This window comes from Pelophylax lessonae (genome assembly GCF_965119305.1).
Source record: "Pelophylax lessonae genome assembly, chromosome: 3".
Lineage (NCBI taxonomy): Eukaryota > Metazoa > Chordata > Amphibia > Anura > Ranidae > Pelophylax > Pelophylax lessonae.
Genome location: NC_138770.1, coordinates 10738804 through 10759435, shown reverse-complemented (window position 1 = coordinate 10759435; position 20632 = coordinate 10738804). Strand labels below are relative to the sequence as shown.

Sequence of the window (20632 nt, the reverse complement as noted above, 5' to 3'; positions counted from 1 at the left end):
CATATGGAATAAGGATTAAAGCAAAACGTGCAGATCACAATTCAGTGTGAACCCGGAGCCGATAATAAAATAAACCAATAGGGGTCGCCTCTTACCAAATACAGGTAATGTTGAGCCTGTATGGTGATCCAGCATCCAAGGACCCGACTCTCAAACTGGGGTGCTGATTTCCTCAAATGGCGGAGGTATTGTCAGTGTTCACCCACGTAAAGAAAAGAGAGGACATCAAGATGGAGGACCCGCTGTCCTATTCTAGAGCAGGCAGCTGCTACAATGGACTCCGGCAGACCTGTGCCCAGAATGACCACATCAAATTTGATGTGGTCATTCTGGGCACAGGTCTGCCGGAGTCCATTGTAGCAGCTGCCTGCTCTAGAATAGGACAGCGGGTCCTCCATCTTGATGTCCTCTCTTTTCTTTACGTGGGTGAACACTGACAATACCTCCGCCATTTGAGGAAATCAGCACCCCAGTTTGAGAGTCGGATCCTTGGATGCTGGATCACCATACAGGCTCAACATTACCTGTATTTGGTAAGAGGCGACCCCTATTGGTTTATTTTATTATCGGCTCCGGATTCACACTGAATTGTGATCTGCACGTTTTGCTTTAATCCTTATTCCATATGGTAAGAGGCGAATCTAGCCATAAAAGGTGGTGGTTCAACACGCAAATCTCACACTTTTTGCCTTCCTTTTAAAGTTGTCCGGTAAGAGGCGACTTCAGCTATAACACGTTTATATATTTGGTTTATACCTCTATCACCTCTGGTAAGGGGTACCCATCATTATTTAATTTTGCATGTTTTTTATTCAATGTCATCAGTGATCAATTTTATCGGTGGAGGTTTATTCTTTTACACAATAGAATTCATTTTTTTTCACGAACACTGGGGTGTTTAATCAAATTAGTTTGTAAGGTTTTACGCTATTGCGCTTTTACCTTTACTTCCATGATCCTGTGACCATTGAGCTAACTGTTCACGTGGACCTGGATCTACTATCAAGGTGACAAGTTCATCCAAAGAAACCGCCTTTACCTTACCTCAATCTGGTAAGCTTATACCCTTTGGGGTTCCTGGTTCCGGATTACATCTTTACTTTATGTTTGGACTGTATGGACTTTACATCTCCATTGATCATATCATAGCGCGACTTATTATTACAAAGCTGAATATTAGCATGCATAAAGAAAGGGATGTATTCCAGAGATAAGACTATAATCCTTCCACTTTATAAAACTCTGGTCCGACCGCATCTGGAGTATTCTGTCCAGTTCTGGTCGCCAGTCCTAAGGAGGGATGCGTTGGAGCTGGAGAGAGTCCAGAGAAGGGCAACTAAACTAATTAGGGGATTGGAGGACCTTAATTATGAAGAGCATCTACAATTGCTTAATTTATTCTCCCTGGAGAAGAGACGCCTAAGAGGGGACATGATAGCAATTTACAAATACCTCAATGGTGATCTCAGCATAGAAAAAAAGCTATTCAGTCGCAAGGATTGCATGAGGACTCGAGGACATACAATGCGATTAGAGGAGAAGCGTTTTAACCTCAGGCAACGTGGGGGGTTCTTTACTGTTGGGGCTACAAGATTGTAGAATTCTCTACCACAAGAGGTATTTTCTGTGGGAAGTATGGCTACTTTCAAAACACTCTTGGACATACATCTCAAGGATCAGAACATTCAGGGGTATGAGAGATGATTACGGCCACACACCTATAAAGGTTGAACTGGATGGACTATTGTCTTTATTCAACCTCAACTGCTATGTAACTATGACCTGCTGTATGATAGTAAATGGCAGTCTCAGTCTGGACGTACGCCAGGCCACGCCTTGATGTGCGGGACACCTAGTCACTATCTACCGATATAAAATGTCCAGCTGGTAGAAAATGGGTGTAACAAAAGAGAATCCATATTATGTGTAAATATAGCAGTGGGTAGAGGGGAGAGAGCAGAATTCAGGACTATGTGATGCACAACATAGAGTATATAGTGCAGGGGTCAGGAGTGTGTAATGTACAATATAGAGTATATAGTGCAGGGTCAGGAGTATGTAATGTACAACATAGAGTATATAGTGCAGGGGTCAGGAGTATGTAATGTACAACATAGAGTATACAGTGCAGGGGTCAGGACTATGTAATGTACAACATAGAGTATATAGTGCAGGGGTCAGGAGTGTGTAATGTACAACATAGAGTATATAGTGCAGGGGTCAGGAGTATGTAATGTACAACATAGAGTATATAGTGCAGGGTCAGGAGTATGTAATGTACAACATAGAGTATATAGTGCAGGGGTCAGGAGTATGTAATGTACAACATAGAGTATACAGTGCAGGGGTCAGGACTATGTAATGTACAACATAAAGTATATAGTGCAGGCTTTTTCCTTCCAGCAGCGCGGAGCAAGATGGCAGTGCAGATCTTGAAGAAGAGGAAGTTTGTCGCCGATGGCATCTTCAAAGCTGAACTGAACGAGTTCCTGACCTGCGAGCTGGCTGAAGATGGCTACTCTGGTGTGGAGGTCCGAGTCACCCCAACCAGGACTGAGATCATCATTCTGGCTACCAGGACCCAGAATATCCTTGGTGAGAAGGGGCACCGTATCCCTGAGCTAACTGCCGTAGTCCAGAAAAGGTTTGGATTTCCTGAGGGCAGTGTGGAGCTGTATGCAGAGAAAGTTGCCACAAGGGGTCTGTGTGCCATCGCTCAGGCTAAATCCCTGCATTACAAGTTCCTGGGAGGACTGGCTGTTAGGAGAGCCTGCTATGGTGTGCTGCGTTTCATCATGGAGAGCGGGGCCAAGGGCTGTGAAGTGGTCGTGTCCGGCAAACTGAGAGGTCAGAGAGCCAAGTCCATGAAATTTGTGGATGGCCTGATGATTCACAGTGGAGACCCAGTCAACTAATACGTGGACACAGCTGTACGTCATGTCCTCCTCAGACAAGGTGTGCTGGGTATCAAGGTAAAGATCATGCTTCCTTGGGACCCCAGTGGCAAGATTGGCCCCAAGAAGCCCCTACCTGATCACGTAGGATGTTGAAAGCCAGGACGTGATGGTTTTGAATATCAGCTCAGAAACTTTAAAATAAAAAAACAAAATTATATAGTATATAGTGCAGGGGTCAGGAGTATGTAATGTGTAATATAAATGTAGAATCCCTCCGACATCCAAAAGGCAGGATAACTTCTCCAAAAGCCAGGGGCGGGCTAGCATTTCACCTCAGGGCTGAATCCATGGCATAAATACCGGGACCAAGAAAGGTTATTGGATGCCAATCTCTTTTGTATTTTTAAAGTGTTATTGCAGAATGGTTCAGGAGGTGAGGGGTTGGAGGTGAGGGTTGGGGGGGGGGGTCTCAGATACCATGGCAGATCACTTACAGACTGCTGATCAATGTCTACTCTCACAGTGTCAGAACCTATAAGATGACTGAGCAACACTGTAAGCACATTCCCAAATTTCAGTGCGTCCTCCAAGTGAGTCATCAGGCCCTCCTTAGAGACCGGCCTTCTTCATGGCTCCTTCCAGCAAGGGGCCTCCCCTGGGTCTCCTCCTTGGCACAGCTTCCTCCAGACCAGGCAGGACAGCTTCACAACCACTTCAGCACATGTTAGACCCCAAAACAGGCTAATGGACCGAACAGCAGAGCTCCATCCAGCAGCTTCTCCCTACACCTCATCCCAGGGGAAGAGAGCGAGCACATGGCCTGTCCTAAATATGTATTTCTTCCCCCAGCATGCACCAGTGACATAAACCTCCTACTGGATTGGCTGACAGAAAAATATAAATATTCTTAATGTAAGACATTAAACCCAAAGAAAATATTTATTATATTGGAGATTATTGATTCTTAGATTTGATGTTAGTTTTCCTTTTTAGGATTTCTTATATGTTCATCTGGTGATCTGGCCAGTAAATCTGTTCTATAAAAGCTCCAACTCTAAAGCAGAATGTATCAGTTACTGGGATGGGGCAGACCATTTACCACTGACAGGGGTGCTTACAATGATCAGCTTTTATTTATTCTTGTAAAACTTTTATCCCAAAAGGGAAAAAACTGTTTGCTGTAAATGATTATAAGGCCTCATGCACACTGGACGTTTTTGGAGCTGCTGTTAGCAGCGTCAGACGTTTTTTTTTGCAGCTGCAGAACGCCCATCCATGTTATTCTATGGCCTCATGCACACATAGAGCTTTTAGGAGCTCCAAGTGGCATAGGCGTTTTACAGCTCAAAAAAACCCAGGAACTGTGCGTTCTGGAACTGCAGCGTCAAGCTGTAAAAACGTCTGACGCTGCTAAAGGCTGAATAACGTGGCTTAACGTGCGTTAAGCCACGTTATACGTTTTTTTTTCTTCCAATCAAAATCAATGGTTCCCTATGGGAGCCTATTGATTTGAATGGAAGTCGCACCGCAAGTCGGATCAAGATGATCCGACTTGCGGCGCGACTTGCGCTGTGAGAATCTTGAGGGGGAACTCCACGCCAAAATAGGGAAAAAAACGGCGTGGGGTTCCCCCCCAGGTTCCAAACCAGGCCCTTCGGGTCTGGTATTGAATTTGAGGGTAGCCCCACGTCGAAGAAATGGCGTGGGGTCCCCCCCAAATCCATACCAGACCCTTATCCGAGCATGCAGCCCGGCATGCCAGGAAACGGGAGGGGACAAGCGAGCTCTGCACCCCCCACCTCAAGGAGAAGACAAGACAAGACAAGAAGAGCGGACAGCAAAAGAGCAGAAGACCGGAGAGGGAGAAGACGGGATGAAGATTGTTAATAAACTTTCCAAAACGTCTCCTGTCGTTATTTACACACACTGCCTTTTATGGGGTGAATGGGTAGGGGTACAGGATCTGGGGGGCCCCCTTGTTAAAGGGGGCTTCCAGATTCCGATGAGCCCCCTGCCCGCAGACCCCCACAACCACCGGCCAGGGTTGTGGGGATGAGGCCCTTGTCCTCATCAACATGGGGGCAAGGTGCTTTGAGGTGGTGGGTGCAGAGCCCCCCCTGCCCCAAAGCACCCACACCGCTCGCTCGTCCCCTCCCCTTTCCTGGCCTGCCGGGCTGCATGCTCGGATAAGGGTCTGGTATGGATTTTGGGGGGACACCACGCCGTTTTCCATAGGGAACCATTGATTTTGAATGGAGGCAGAAAAAACGCTGCTAACAGCTACTGTGGCCAAATGTGCAATAACGCTATTGGAAAAAGCTACTGAAAGCACGTGCTGAAAGCAGCTGCTTTTTCCCGGCGTCAAGAAACAGCTTTTGAGCTTGTTTTTATGACGCCCTGTGTGCATGGAGCCTTAAGTGTGAGATGGAGTTTGGCTTTAATTTGTTACTGTTTTTAAATCTGATAATACATCTAACACTCCCCCCCCCCCCCCAGACTGATAATGCTGCTGTCTCCAGAGTGGGGGCGCTCTAATACAGAAGGTGTGACCAGGTGAAAACAGAGGGGAAAAGCCTTTAAAAGAAAAGTAACGCAGCCACCACATCTAATGATTGGTAAACTGCAATGTATGACATTTTTGGTTTTGGGTTTATTATCATTTTAGTTTGGTTGGTGAAATGTCATACTATGTCCAGTGATAGCGGTGACATCTACTGGTCACAGTGAGAAATCACAACTCAGCTTAAGCTTAGGGAAAAACCAGGCGAAAAACTGAACAATCAGTCTGAGCTAAGTACAGCCCAGCCAAAAACTAACATAACATAGTAGCCCCTATTTAAGACAAGCTGTAACTTCAGATCCCCCTCCCCTTTTTTCTAAATGCTCAGACAAACTGTCTAAATTCTGGACTTTGGACGGATGTAAAGAGAGGAATGCAGATAAAGGGGTACAACTTATGTAGGAGGATTTGTTTGATTCTTGTGTATCACTTCACTGGGTATATGGAGGGTTTACACCCACTCTAAATGTTTACATGAGACAAGTTGCAGAGGTCCCACACCGCTGCCTCCCATCTCCTGAGACTGCACTCAGTGACTTGGGTGTGAGACTATACAGACATATCCCTCCACCCAGCACAGCCAGCAAATAACAGAGCAAGTAATCCTGGGAAAATTGTTCTGTCAGAGATCTTACTAGACCCGGGCATGGGTCAGAAGACCCGAAGTACATACCCCAGGTGCTTAAGTCTAGTAACGTCTATGGTGAAAATGAACATTTTGCTGCCAGCTGAACCCCAGAATCTCCATAAATCCAGTCTAGAGACATAAATTGTGTCTGCAGCACAGAGAAGGAAGATTATCCGAGAGAAATACAGGAATACAGGACGGGGAACACAGCTCAGGAAAGTGACCAGGGGATTACAGGCTGATATCACCCAGTCCCCGCCCTACTCTGGACCAATCAGTGAGCAGTATGGGTGGAGGAATGTATTTAGTGTTAATGACCCACCTGTGCTGATCTCTGTAGGAGTGTCCTCCTCTATAAATGTCCCCGTTATTCCATCCTCCTCCATAGACTGCTGATCATCCCTCACATACCTCTCTTCTTCTTCTGCTTTAACCTCAAATTCTATATCGATTGGATCTCCACTCTAAATTAAGAAAATGAAAGAATATCATCTGTAAAATATAAGATTTATTATTGTGACATCACATAAAAAATCCACACATTGTCTCCATGAGTCTGTGTTTTATAATCTCTGTCTCACCAACCTTGTAACAGTGGGGGATGGTGTGACCTTCCTGTGTGGAATCCCGGGAATACAGAGGACGGGGACATCTCTCTGGTGGGTTCCTGGTATTAGGTGGCTCCGTCATATCCTTGTGTCCTTCTGAAAACTCCTCCATCACTCCATACTCCTCATCCTCCTCTTTATACTCTTCTTTAACATCAATATTATCATCCCCAAGGTTTCCACTCTGAAAGATATAATAAAACATTCATTGTAACAAACATACTGTATATAAATCAGAACTACCAATAATTGTCAATCATCTACCTGATGATGGTGGGGGATGGTGTGATCTTCCTGTGTGGAATCCCGGGAATACAGAGGACGGGGACATCTCTCTGGTGGGTTTCTGTAGCTGGATGACTCCACCATGGTGTCCTGGTACAGATCTTTGTGTTCCTTTAGAAACTCTGACTCCTCCATCACCCCATCCTCATCATCCTCCTCTTTTATCTCTTCTTTAACCTCAACTTTAGAATCTCTCAGGTTTCCACTCTGAATATATAATAAAAATGAAATCAATGGTAACAATGCAGATAATGTACAGATCCTAATGATACTATCAGTGATTGTTCCTCATCTACCTGATGATGGTGGGGGATGGTGTGACCTTCCTGTGTGGAATCCCGGGAATACAGAGGACGGGGACATCTCTCTGGTGGGTTCCCATTACTGGATCCATCTGTAGGAAACACACACACTGACTGAATACATTGTTTCTATGTGTTTATCAGATGATGGGGGATCTAGGTGGATCCTCCGTACTGCTCTCTCCTTTACAATAAAGTCTCCTCTTACCCGGTGATGTGAGGGGCGGCTGATTCTCCATCATGACGTCCTTGTAGAGATCCTTGTGTCCTTCTAAATACTCCCACTCCTCCATGGAGAAATAGACAGTGACATCCTGACACCTTATAGGAACCTGACACACACAATGATACAGTCACCATCCAGACACATCCCTTGTCTGTTACTGGATAATGTCCCAGAATTCCCAGCACCGCTCACCTCTCCTCGATGATCTCTCTGGTGACTTCTAGAATCTTCTTTGTATTTCTCTATTCTATCAGGGAGGGAGGTGGAGGCAATGTGATGGTCATATGATCTCCAGACTTCACAGGAGGAAAACTCTAGATCTGAACACAAATAGTAAAATCAAATTAAAATCCCAGAATCCTCCTCACCTCTCCATTCAGGTTTCCATTTGATTAAAGCCCCACCTCAAACTGAGGTATAATTTACCCACACAGGACCCCCACACTACGCAGAGTAAAAGCTTGTTGCAGGCATTCTGACATCATTACATACAACGCAGGACCGACAGTCCCACTTTGCTAATGAGGATGCCAAGGGTCCGCCCACATCCTAAGAGCATGAGAAAAAAAAAGACAGAGGGAGGGACATTGGGGGGAGGAGCTGTGAGGTCAGTGTGATGTCATAGGACATATAGACTCTGGATGGAGGGACATTTAGATGGGGAGATTTGAGGGGCCCTCTAAATGAGGATCCTGTGCAAACCAAATCATTGTTCCTGGGTGCCTCCCACTTCTCCTAAAATGAAGAGTAAACTTTGACCTTTACCATACAGAGATCTGTCAGGAAACTGTGAAAGTAATCTCTCATGTGAGCAGGTGACGTGCGGAGGAACGGAGTGTAAATAACAGACAATTTTCTCCAGAGCTTCTAATGGTGGGGATGGATTTTTCTGCATGTTGGTGCCAAGTTTCCACCCCCCAGGGTCACTGCAGGTGTGGAGAAAAGCTGTGTAAGAGGATATGGAGGAGAGATGAGGAGGAGATCCAGGAATCAGGATAAAGGTCAGGACAAGCAACAGACGAGGGCATCCAAGAGATGAAGCCGGGGTCACTACACAGAAAATCAATCCAAGGAAACAACAGGCAGGACGAGGAATAGCAAGAAGCAGCTCAGAGGCAAATGAGAATATTGCTCAGCCAATGGGAGATTATCTCAGTATGACTTACATAATGACGGAGATGAGGGGGAGGGGAGGTGACCATAGATACATGGAAATTCAGCTGGTTCAGCAGGGATCGGTCACATTTCCATCCATGTATGGTCAGCTTTGGAAGCAAGATATATTAATCATCAACTGATCCTCCCTGAAGGGGTTAATCGACTTATTACCTCCTCTGCCGCCAGATCCTGCAGTGTCTCCCTCTACGTTCTATGGAACGTCCTCTTTACCTAACATCACTTCCTGTCTGTATTCCATAGAGACTTCCTGTCTGGGTAGAAGTGAGATCACCACCTTGTGGAGCTCAGAGGAACTGCAGCCCTGAGAACCGTCTGGTAGTGTGAACACGGCCTTGTGCTGTGTGTGTATGTACTGTATATCCTTCCCCTTTCTCTCCTCCCTGAGTGTGTATGAAGAGGCGGAGCTCCTGCTGGAACAGCGGTCGGAGGAGGAAGCCGAGTCTAGGAGGGAGACTGACAGAAAGCGCAGCAGACTTGCAGGAGTGAGCGAGGAGGATCCAGTTCCGTTGCCATCGGAGGTGAGGAGAGTGTGAAGGATGTTTGTGACTCTGGTAGCTGAAAAGCTGGGAGTCATATTGCTCTGGTGAGTAGGGAAGCACTACTAAGGGGGCGCCCTCACCATCACGTGTGTAAGAGGTGGAAGAAGGCGTGGCTACACTACAGCTGGCACAGTTTGGAGCACGGAGAACTTTCACACCTTATCAACTTTTCATTCATTTGTGGACTTTTATGGAGCAACAAAACTTCCTTGAAGTAGATGCAAAGTGGAAGCAGTGGACTTGCAGAGAACACTATATTCAGCAAAAAATATTGTATGTTTACATGAATTTGCACAAATTTTTACTTTATAGAAAACATTATAAGATAATGAAGTAGGTGTAAAGTAGAAGCAGTGGATCTGCAGGGAACAGCATCTTGAGCACAAAGCACTTTATGTTGTATATGAATTTGCACATGGATCAGTTTAGGTAATTTATTGATAAACACCATAAGATGAATGAAGTAGGTGTAAATCTAAATCCTATCCTCACAGAGCTCCTTCCAGGTTCTCCACTCTCCTCCCTCTCATCATTTGAAGCTCACTGTATACGTCTATTTTCTCCAATCTCCTCTAGAATTGCTGTGATCTATCCGCCCGCTGGACCGGTATTAACTTTCCTTGATGACTTCTCTGCCTGGCTGCCCTACTTTCTCTCTTCTGAAATCCCCACAATAATTCTCAGAGACTTCAACATCCCTGTTACTACGAACACTTCTGCTACTTCCAAACTTCTCAGTCTAACCTCATCATTTGGCCTGAAGCAATGGATACACAATGGATAGAGGCTTCTACTCACTCTGGTGACAACACCCTCAGTCTTGTATTCTCCCACCGATGCACTCCATGCATCCTCTCCAACAATCCTCTCCCTCTCTCTAAACACCACTAGGGATGGGCGAGCGGTTTGGGTGGAGGATAACTTCACCGATCACCCGAATTTTCTGTGCGCTCTGTGTTTTCATTTTTTGTACTATTTACATCCCGCCGAGCGCACAGTCAATAGGTTGTTAAGAAGTGGGAAGCCGGCCGTTGCGTCCTTCTAGGGTTGAGCGGACACCTAGATGTCCGTGTTCGACGGGTTCGGCCGAACTTTAAAAAAAAGTCCGGGTCCGTGTCCCGGACTTTTACCGAACTTTTCCCGGACACCGAACCCCATTGAAGTCAATGGGGACCCGAACTTTAAGGCACTAAAATGGCTCTAAAACACCAATGGAAAGGGCTAGAGTGCTGCAAATGGCAGCAAAACGTAGTTAAGAGCATGGCAAGTGCTCTGCAAACAAATGTGGATAGGGAAATAACTTAAAACAACAAAAAAAAACAGAAAAATAAAACAATGTTCTTCATCTCTGAAGGACGAGGCCCATAAGGAGTAGGAGGGAGGTTGAGGTGGTGGTGGATGTGGCGGTGTCATAGGCGTGCGCACAGGGTGTGCCTGGTGTACCTGGGCACACCCTAATCACCTAGGGCACATAGCATTATCGCTCTGTTTGCCAGTGAGGAGATGGGAAAGATCTCCCTCGCACCTGCTCTGCTCTATTTCTCTTTGCCAGCAGGGAGAGTAATGTATCGGGGCCATGTACATGTAGGCAAACACATGCATGTGTATTTCAACTTTGGGGTGCACACCCTAATGCAATAGGCTGCGCACACCTATGGGCGGTGTAGGTGGAAGCGGCGGTGGAGGAGGACCAGGGCCGGATTAAGAGCATCATGGTCTTGGTGCTGAGGATTTTGAAGGGCCTTAAGGGCCGTGCCTTGGCATGCACCCAGAGGAGGAAGGGTGCAGCCATGCATGCCTAATTCAACATGGGATGCTGTCTCTGAAGCCCATAAACACATCCATGCATCGGCAACTGTCCCTCCTTGTCCGGCCTTCGCGCTGTGTGGGGAGGTTCTGAGGGTGCTGCCTGGGGAAGCGAGCATAGAAGCCAGACTTCTGTGTTTACAAGTGACAGAAGAGCGGTCACAGTGAATATGGCCAACCCGGGGCCTATATAAAAGGTAGGGGCCTGCATGGAGCTGCAGCTCCAATAGCCCCTACGTTAATCTGGCCCTGAGGAGGAGGACGAGGTAGCCAACACTGCTTCTTTTCACAAATTTTAAATGAGGGTACACCCCAAAAGAGTGAGAAAGAGCAAAAATGGAACAATGGCTGGGTAAGGTCGGTATCCATTGCTATTCTGCACAAGGTACGGAAAAGTCCCGTGGGATCCATGCCTGGTTCATTTTAATGAACGTGAGCTTGTCCACATTGTCTCTGGACAGGCGGCTGCGCTTGTCTGTTATAACACCCCCAGCCGTGCTAAATACCCGTTCAGATAATACACTGGCTGCAGGGCACGCCAGCACCTCCAAGGCGTAAAGGGCAAGCTCAGGCCATGTGCCCAATTTGGAGACCCAGAAGTTGAAGGGGGCAGACCCCTCATTCACTACATGTAGGCGTGTGCACACATACTGCTCCACCATGTTGGTAAAATGCTGCCTCCTGCTAAGACGTTCCATCTGAGCTGCTGGTGCTGCTGTTTGTTGTGGCGTGCTGACAAAGCTTTTCCACATTTCAGCCATGCTAACCCTGCCTTCTGAGGTGCTGGCGGTGCCCTGGTTGAGTTGGCGACCTCCTCCTCCTCCTCCTCTGCCTTGTGCTTCCACTGTGGCCCCGCTGTCAGATGGGAATGCCAGCAGCATCGCGTCTACCAGCGTGCGCTTGTACTCGCGCATCTTGCGATCGCGCTCCAGTGAGTGAATTAAGGACGGTACGTTGTCCTTGTAACGGGGATCCAGCAGCGTGGCCACCCAGTAATCAGCACAAGTTAGAATGTGGGCAACTCGGCGGTCGTTGTGGAGACACTGCAGCATGTAATCGCTCATGTGTGCCAGGCTGCCCAGAGGCGACGAAAGGCTGTCCTCTGTGGGAGGTGTATCGTCCGTGTCCTCTGTATTCCCCCAGCCACGCACCAGTGATGGCCATGAGCTGGCCTGGGTGCCACCCTGCTGTGAACATGGTTCCATCTCCTCCTCCAGATCCTCCTCCTCCTCATCCTCCAGAACTGTGCCCCTGCTGGACAATTGTGTCCCTGGCGTTTGTGTGCAGGAACCCACCCTCGGAGCCCCTTGCGAATGACTGCCCTGAAAGCCTTTGAAATGTTACCTCTTCATCCTCCTCCTCCTCATCCTGTGCCACATCCTCTTCCATCATCGCCCGAATTGTCTTTTCAAGGAGGCATAGAAGTGGGATAGTTAAGCTGAGAACGGCGTCATTGCCACTGGCCATGTTGGTGGAGTACTCAAAACAGCGCAACAAGGCACACAGGTCTCGCATGGAGGCCCAGTTATTGGTGGTGAAGTGGTGCTGTTCCGCAGAGCGACTCACGCGTGCGTGCTGCAGCTGAAACTCCACTATGGCCTGCTGCTGCTCGCACAGTCTTTCCAGCATGTGCAAGGTGGAGTTCCACCTTGTGGGCACGTCACATATGAGGCGGTGAGCGGGAAGGCCGAAGTTACGCTGCAGCGCTGCCAGGCGAGCAGCAGCAGGGTGAGAACGCCGAAAGTGCGCACAAACGGCCCGCACTTTCTGCAGCAGCTCTGACATATCGGGGTAGTTTTTAAGGAACCTCTGCACCACCAAATTCAGCACATGCGCCAGGCAAGGGATGTGCGTCAAACCGGCTAGGCCCAGAGCTGCTATGAGATTTCTCCCGTTATCGCACACCACCAGGCCGGGCTTGAGGCTCGCTGGCAGCAACCACTCATTTGTTTGCTGTTCCATGCTCCTCCACAACTCCTGCGCGGTGTGTGGTTTGTCCCCCAAACAGGCAAGTTTTAAAACTACCTGCTGTCGTTTACCCCTGGCCGTGCTGAAGTTGGTGGTGAAGGTGTTACGCTGTCCGGATGAGGAGGCGGTAGAGGATGAGGAAGCGGAGTAGGAGGAGTTAGGAACAGGAGGCAAACTGAAGCGCCCTGCAATCCTCGGTGGTGGAAGGACATGCGCCAAATTGCTATCCGCCTCAGCCCCATCCGCCACTGCATTTACCCAGTGTGCCGTTAGGGAGATATAACGCCCCTGACCGTGCTTACTGGTCCACGTATCGGTAGTTAGGTGGACCTTGGCACAGATGGCGTTGCGCAGTGCACACCTGATTTTTTCCCCCACTTGGTTGTGTAGGGAAGGGATGGCTTGCCTGGAAAAGTAGTGGCGGCTGGGCACGACGTACTGTGGGACAGCCACCGACATAAGGTTTTTAAAACTGTGCGTCTCCACCAGACGGAATGACAGCATTTCAAAGGCCAATAATTTTGAAATGCTGGCATTCAGGGCCAGGGATCGCGGGTGGGTAGGGGGGTACTTCCTCTTCCTCTCAAGTGTTTGGGAGATGGAAATCTGAACGCTTCCACGGGACATTGTGGAGATGGTTGTTGGTGACCCAGGTGGTGGTGTTGCTGACAGATCGTCTGTTTGCGGGGTGGCAGGTGCCGGTATCACTACAGATGTGGCTGGAGCGGCCGAGACTGCAGCAGAAGAGGAAGCAGGATGAGCCAGAGACGTTTCTTGGTTTTGAAGGTGTGTACTCCACTGCAGCTCGTGCTTTGCACTTAGATGCCTGATCATGCAGGTTGTGCTCAGGTTGAGAAGGTTTATGCCTCGCTTCAAGCTCTGATTGCACAGGGTGCAAACCACTCGTGTCCTGTCATCAGCACATTTTCTAAAGAACTTCCACGCTAGAGAACTCCTTTGAGCTGACTTTGGTGCGCTCGTTCCCTTGCTGCGTTGGGCAGTAGCGGGCGTAGTGTCTAGGGCACGGCCGCTCTGCTTCTGCACCCTGCTCCCTCTTCTGCTGTGCTGGTGGCTCTGTGCGACCACCGCCTCTTCCTCCAAACTACTCAGGTCACCTGCATGACGTTCATTCCATGTGGGGTCGAGGACCTCATCGTCCTCCACATCATCTTCCACCCAGTCTTCACCCCTGCCCTCCTTGTCGGTCTCCACAATGCTGAACGCCGCAGCAGTTGGCACCTGCGTTTCGTCATCATCGGAGACGTGCTGCGATGATCCTTGCATGTACTCATCTTGAGAAATAAGTGGTTGGGCATCGCTGCACTTAATCTCTTCCACTTCTGGGGCAGGGCTAGGTGGATGGCCCTGGGAAACCCTGCTGACAGAGTCATCAAAAAGAAGAAGAGACTGCTGTATGGCTTGGGGCTCAGACTGCTTGCCTGATTTGCAAGTGGGTGAGGTGAAAGACGGTTGGACATCGGCTGCAGGTGCCAACTGTGACCTTTCTGCAGTAGACTGGGTGGGAGACAATGTGAAGGAACTGGAGGCACTGTCAGCAGCAAACCAATCTACTATCGCCTCCACTTGTTCTGGCCTCATCACTTCTAGGGGCGTATGATGCCCTACCAAATACTGATGCAGGTTCTGTCGCCTACTCACACTTGAGGAAGGTGTTTCACTTGTGCGTGTAGCTGGCACAGATCGACCACGTCCTCTCCTTGCAACAGGAGCTCTAGCAGCAGCACCACCACGACCCAGGCCACGGCCCCTATTTGACGCTCTCCTCATATTTCTGAAATTTAAGATCTTGCCCTAGAAAGGTCTTTATTGAATAGCGGAACAAAAGAACAACAGTATCGCACGGGTGTATCTCACAGTCAAATATGCAAACTATGCCGCAATTTAATGTTTTTTACACCAAAAGGGTGTGTATTGAATAGCGGAATAGGATAAAAAACTGTGTATCTCACACGTACAAACACAGACTAGGCCCGATTAAATTTTTTCCTACCCTAAAGGGAGGATGAGGAAGAGGAGTATGGAACAGGCAGCACCCTCAAAGCTTCAGAAGTATGAGATGAACCCCAAAAACTTGGAAAGGTGGATCTCACACGTACCGACACAGACTATTCCGCAATTTAATTGAGCCCCAAAGGTTTTTATTGAATAGCGGAATAGGAAATATGATCAAAAAAAAGTGTATGTATCTCACACGTACAGAAGCACACTAGGCCCCAATTACTATTGTTTGTACACCTAAAAGGATGGATGAGGAGGAGGAGGAGGAGGAGTATAGAACAGGCAGCACCCTCAAAGCTTCAGAAGTATGAGATTGTGTTCACTGTACCCCACAAAGATTGTGTTCACTGTACCCCACAAAGGTTTTGTTCACTGCACCCCACAAAGATTGTGTTCACTGTACCCCACAAAGGTTTTGTTCACTGCACCCCACAAAGATTGTATTCACTGTACCCCACAAAGGTTTTGTTCACTGCACCCCACAAAGATTGTGTTCACTGTACCCCACAAAGGTTTTGTTCACTGCACCCCACAAAGATTGTGTTCACTGTACCCCACAAAGATTGTGTTCACTGCACCCCAAAAGGATTATCCATCATATCCTTGTGTCCTTCTGACAACTCCTCCATCACTCCATACTCATCATCCTCCTCTTTATACTCTTCTTTAACATCAATATTATCATCCCCGAGGTTTCCACTCTGAATATATAATAAACATTTCTTGTAACAAACATACTGTATATAAATCAGAACTACCAATAATTGTCACTCATCTACCTGATGATGGTGAGGGATGGTGTGACCTTCCTGTGTGGAATCCCGGGTATACAGAGGACGGGGACATCTCTCTGGTGGGTTTCTGTAGCTGGATGACTCCACCATGGTGTCCTGGTACAGATCTTTGTGTTCTTTTAGAAACTCTGACTCCTTCATCACCCCATCCTCATCATCCTCCTCTTTTATCTCTTCTTTAACCCCAACTTTAGAATCTCTCAGGTTTCCACTCTGAATATATAATAAAAATGACATCAATGGTAACAATGCAGAGAATGTACAGATCCTAATGATACTATCAGTGATTGTTCCTCATCTACCTGATGATGGTGAGGGATGGTGTGACCTTCCTGTGTGGAATCCCGGGAATACAGAGGACGGGGACATCTATCTGGTGGGTTCCCATTACTGGATCCATCTGTAGGAAACACACACACTGACTGAATACATTGTTTCTATGTGTTTATCAGATGATGGGGGATCTAGGTGGAGCCTCCGTACTGCTCTCTCCTTTACAATAAAGTCTCCTCTTACCCGGTGATGTGAGGGGCGGCTGATTCTCCATCATGATGTCCTTGTAGAGATCCTTGTGTCCTTCTAAATACTCCCACTCCTCCATGGAGAAATAGACAGTGACATCCTGACACCTTATAGGAACCTGACACACACAATGATACAGTCACCATCCAGACACATCCCTTGTCTGTTACTGGATTATGTCCCAGAATTCCCAGCACCGCTCACCTCTCCTCCATGATCTCTCTGGTGACTTCTAGAATCTTCTTTGTATTTCTCTATTCTATCAGGGAGGGAGGTGGAGGCAATGTGATGGTCATATGATCTCCAGACTTCACAGGAGGAAAACTCTAGATCTGAACACAAATAGTAAAATCAAATGATATTCCCAGAATCCTCCTCACCTCACCATTCAGGTTTCCATTTTATTAAAGCCCCACCTCAGACTGAGGTATAATTTACCCACACAGGACCCTCACACTACGCAGTGTAAAAGCTTGTTGCAGGCATTCTGACATCATTATATATAACGCAGGACCAACAGACCCACTTTGCTAGTGAGGATGCCACATCCAAGCAGCATGAGGAAAAAAAGCCAGATGGAGGGACATTGGGGGAGGAGCTGTGAGGTCAGTGTGATGTCATAGGACATATAGACTCCTGAATGGAGGGACATTTGGATGGGGAGATTTGAGGGGCCCTCTATATGAGGCTCTCATGTGAGCAGGTGACGTGCGGAGGAACGGAGTGTAAATAGCAGACAATTTTCTCCAGAGCTCCTAATGGTGGGGATGGATTTTGCTGCATGCTGGTGCCAAGTTTCCACCCCCCAGGGTCACTGCAGGTGTAGAGAAGAGCTGTGTAAGAGGATATGGAGGAGAGATGAGGAGGAGATCTAGGAATCAGGATAAAGGTTAGGACAAGCAATAGACGAGAGCATCCAAGAGATGAGGGGGAGGGGAAGAAGTCACTTAAGGTGACTATGATACATGGAAATTCAGCTGGTTCAGCAGGGATCGGTCTCATTTCCATCCATGTTTGGTCACTGCCGGATAAAAGTCACTCGATCAGCAGCTGCAGCCAATAGCTTCATCACTGATCTGTGTATTCTGAGAGTGGAGGAGCGCCCCCCATTGTCAGAATACAATAGTGCAGCGGGAGGATGGGGTGAATTGTCTCAGTTTTTTTTTTTTTTTTCAGTCATCCCTCTGGCTGAAAGATAAAACTGAACCATGTATGGCCAGCTTTGGAAGCAAGATATATTATTCATCAACTGATCCCCCTGAAGGGGTTAATCTACGTATTACCTTCTCTGCCACCAATTCCTGCATTGTCTTCTCTCTCCTTCCTACCAAATGGAACTTCCTGTCTTTATCTGACATCACTTCCTGTCTTTATTCCATAGAGACTTCCTGTCTGGGCAGAAGTGAGATCACCACCTTGTGGAGCTCAGAGGAACTGCAGCCCTGAGAAACGTCTGGTAGTGTGAACACGGCCTTGTGCTGTGTGTGTATGTACTGTATATCCTTCCCCTTTCTCTCCTCCCTGAGTGTGTATGAAGAGGCGGAGCTCCTGCTGGAACAGCGGTCGGAGGAGGAAGCCGAGTCTAGGAGGGAGACTGACAGAAAGCGCAGCAGATTTGCAGGAGTGAGCGAGGAGGATCCAGTTCCTTTGCCATCTGAGGTGAGGAGAGTGTGAAGGATGTTTGTGACTCTGGTAGCTGAAAAGCTGGGAGTCATATTGCTCTGGTGAGTGGGGAAGCACTACTAAGGGGGCACCCCCACCATCACGTGTGTAAGAGGTGGAAGAAGGCGTGGCTACACTACAGCTAACACAGTTTGGAGCACGGAGAACTTTCACACCTTATCAACATTTCATTAATTTGTGGACTTTTTTTTAGCAATATAAATTAATTAAAGTAGATGCAAAGTGAAAGCAGTGGACTTGCAGAGAACACTATATTGAATACACAATATTGTATGATTACATGAATTTGCATAGATGTTCACTTTATTTATTAGAGCAGCAAATATAAGATTAAAGAAGTAGGTACAAAATGGAAGCAGTGGAACAGCATCTTGAGCACAAAGCACTTTATGTTGTATATGAATTTTCACATGGTTCAGTTTCCTTAGATTATTGATAAAACACCATAAGATCAATGAAGTAGGTGTAAAGTCGAAGCAGAGGATCTACAGAGAATATTATTATTTTTTTTTTTTTTTTGTGCACCGGTCCTGGAGGTACTGCAATACCAGGTCGATGCGTGGAGTGGACAGAGCAAGCTCTTCTTCCATCTCCCTGTTCTAAAAATCCATTTAATATATGGTCCCCAGATAGGGGACGTATCAGATATTAAACTGATAAGAACAGATACTACACTTGATCTTAGCCAAAAGGCCGAGAAGCAATCGGAGAATATTATTTTGAGCCCCTAGCACTTTATATATGAATGTATCCACATATTTTAGTGTATTTGTGATCATTTATGTGCACACACAATAGGACAGCGCTGTGACACATAATGCTCTTCTAGTTGATAAAGGGAATTCTTACTTTTGTTACAGCAGCAGTCCGGTATAAGTTATTTTTGTAGGTATTTGAGTTGTTACACATAGCGCGGGTTTTTTCCATTGATATTGGTGACATAATTGCCCAAATCTGGGGATCAGGAGCCATTTCCACCCTTTACTCTCGGCTGGGGTTCTTTGTATCCATTTAACAGATGTTCTACATGACTAAATCTGCAATCAATTTTACTGCAAAATCAAAGGTGCCAAAATGTCTCCCCCCCCCCCCCCCGAGCAGTAATAACTAGATTTTTGTACTTACCGTAAAATCCTTTTCATTGAAGTCCATTGACAGACGCAGCTCCATATCTTCGTAGACCACTGGGTTATGCTCCTCCCATCAGGAATAGGACACTAGGCAGCAAAAAGCTTTACCACACCTATGGGGCTGTCCCTGCAGGCATAACCCCACACACTCTGCTACAGCCCTCAGATTCATTGTAAGCAGTGTTTAGAATACAAAAAAACCCATTTCACTCATAAGTAGAGGGGTGGGTGCTGCGTCTGTCAATGAACTTCAGAGAAAAGGATTTTACGGTAAGTACAAAAATCCAGTTTTCTCTATCATCCATTGACAGACGCAGCTCCAGACCATTGGGACATCCCAAAGCAGTATATGCATGAGGGGTGGGAAAAACAACGCAAAGAAGAACGGAATTCCCCAAAGGCTAAACTTAGCCAACCAGGTGACCTGGAACTCAACCTGGAACAACTGGAGCTCACCTAGAAAAAATTCACACCCTCAAAGAGCAGCAAAAAAAAGGTGCTCTTTTTAACAGCAGCTTGCCAAACCTTGCAGCCAAAAGAAGCATCCGAAGATGCCAACACATTAACTTTGTAGAATTTTGTGAACGTATGCACAGATGACTAAGTTGCCACCTTGCAAACTTGCATCACTGACGCCTGATGGCGAAAAGCCCAAGAAGCACTCAGTGCTCTAGTAGAATGCGCCTTCACAGGGAAAGGAGGAACCTGACCCTTCAGTGAATAAGCCTGAACAACCGTCTGCCTGATCCATCTGGATATGGTCGCAGCAGATGCAGCCAATCCTTTACGAGGTCCCTCGGTAAGGACAAAAAGAGCCTCTGATTTTCTGAAAGACTCAGTGGCTGCCAGGTAAACCCTGATCGCTGGAACCACTTCCAAAGAATGCAAGGCAATTTCCTTGGGATGCTTGGGCTTGAGACAGAGTGAAGGCAGCACAATGTCTTCATTCAAGTGAAAATCAGAAACCACTTTAGAAAGAAAAGAATGATTAGGTTGGAGTACCACCTTATCTTTGTGGACCGCCAAATAGGGTGAGTGGCAAGACAATGTTGCAAATTCTGATACTCTGCAGGCAAAAGTGATAGCCACCAAAAAGGCAACCTTCTGAGACAATAAAAGAAGAGAAATCTCCCGAATGTTCTCAAAAGGAGGCTTTTGAAGAACAGATAATACAAAATTCGGATCCCATGGAGGTAGCGGGATTTGTCTCGGAGGAGCCATATGGCACACTCCCTGAATGAAAGTGCGAATCAAGGCATGTGTAACTAACGGGCATTGGAAATATATAGCCAAATCCGACACTTGGCCCTTGATAGGGCCCAAAGCCAATCGCTTTTCAACCCCTTTTTGCAGAAAGGCCAAAACCCTAGCTATTGTAAACAAGCAAGGATGCACCTTCAGCGATTCACACCATGAAATGTACGATTTCTACATACGATGATATATCTTCCTGGAAGCCGACTTCCTGGCCTTCAATAGCGTAGGA

The 20632-nt window shown here is 47.1% G+C and overlaps 2 protein-coding genes and 1 pseudogene across 3 annotated transcripts in view; 2 read left to right on the top strand and 1 right to left on the bottom strand.

The window, feature by feature from the left end:
* Positions 1-20632, top strand: part of LOC309550692 (uncharacterized protein) — a 388598-nt gene that overhangs the window by 261104 nt on the left and 106862 nt on the right. The window lies entirely within an intron of this gene.
* The window catches only part of LOC309550706 (uncharacterized protein), a 1733163-nt gene that overhangs the window by 1686477 nt on the left and 26054 nt on the right, over positions 1-20632 (bottom strand). Inside the window, exons 4-7 of the mRNA XM_082251040.1 lie at positions 16328-16451; positions 16114-16211; positions 15797-16024; positions 6958-7185 (exon numbers count right to left, since the gene is read on the bottom strand). Of these exons, the coding sequence (XP_082107166.1) occupies positions 6958-7185; positions 15797-16024; positions 16114-16211; positions 16328-16451 (678 nt within the window). The remainder of the gene's footprint in view (positions 1-6957; positions 7186-15796; positions 16025-16113; positions 16212-16327; positions 16452-20632) is intronic.
* On the top strand, positions 2399-3050 carry LOC309548709 (small ribosomal subunit protein uS3-like; annotated as a pseudogene). The gene has a single exon. The product of its transcript is annotated as a small ribosomal subunit protein uS3-like (transcript).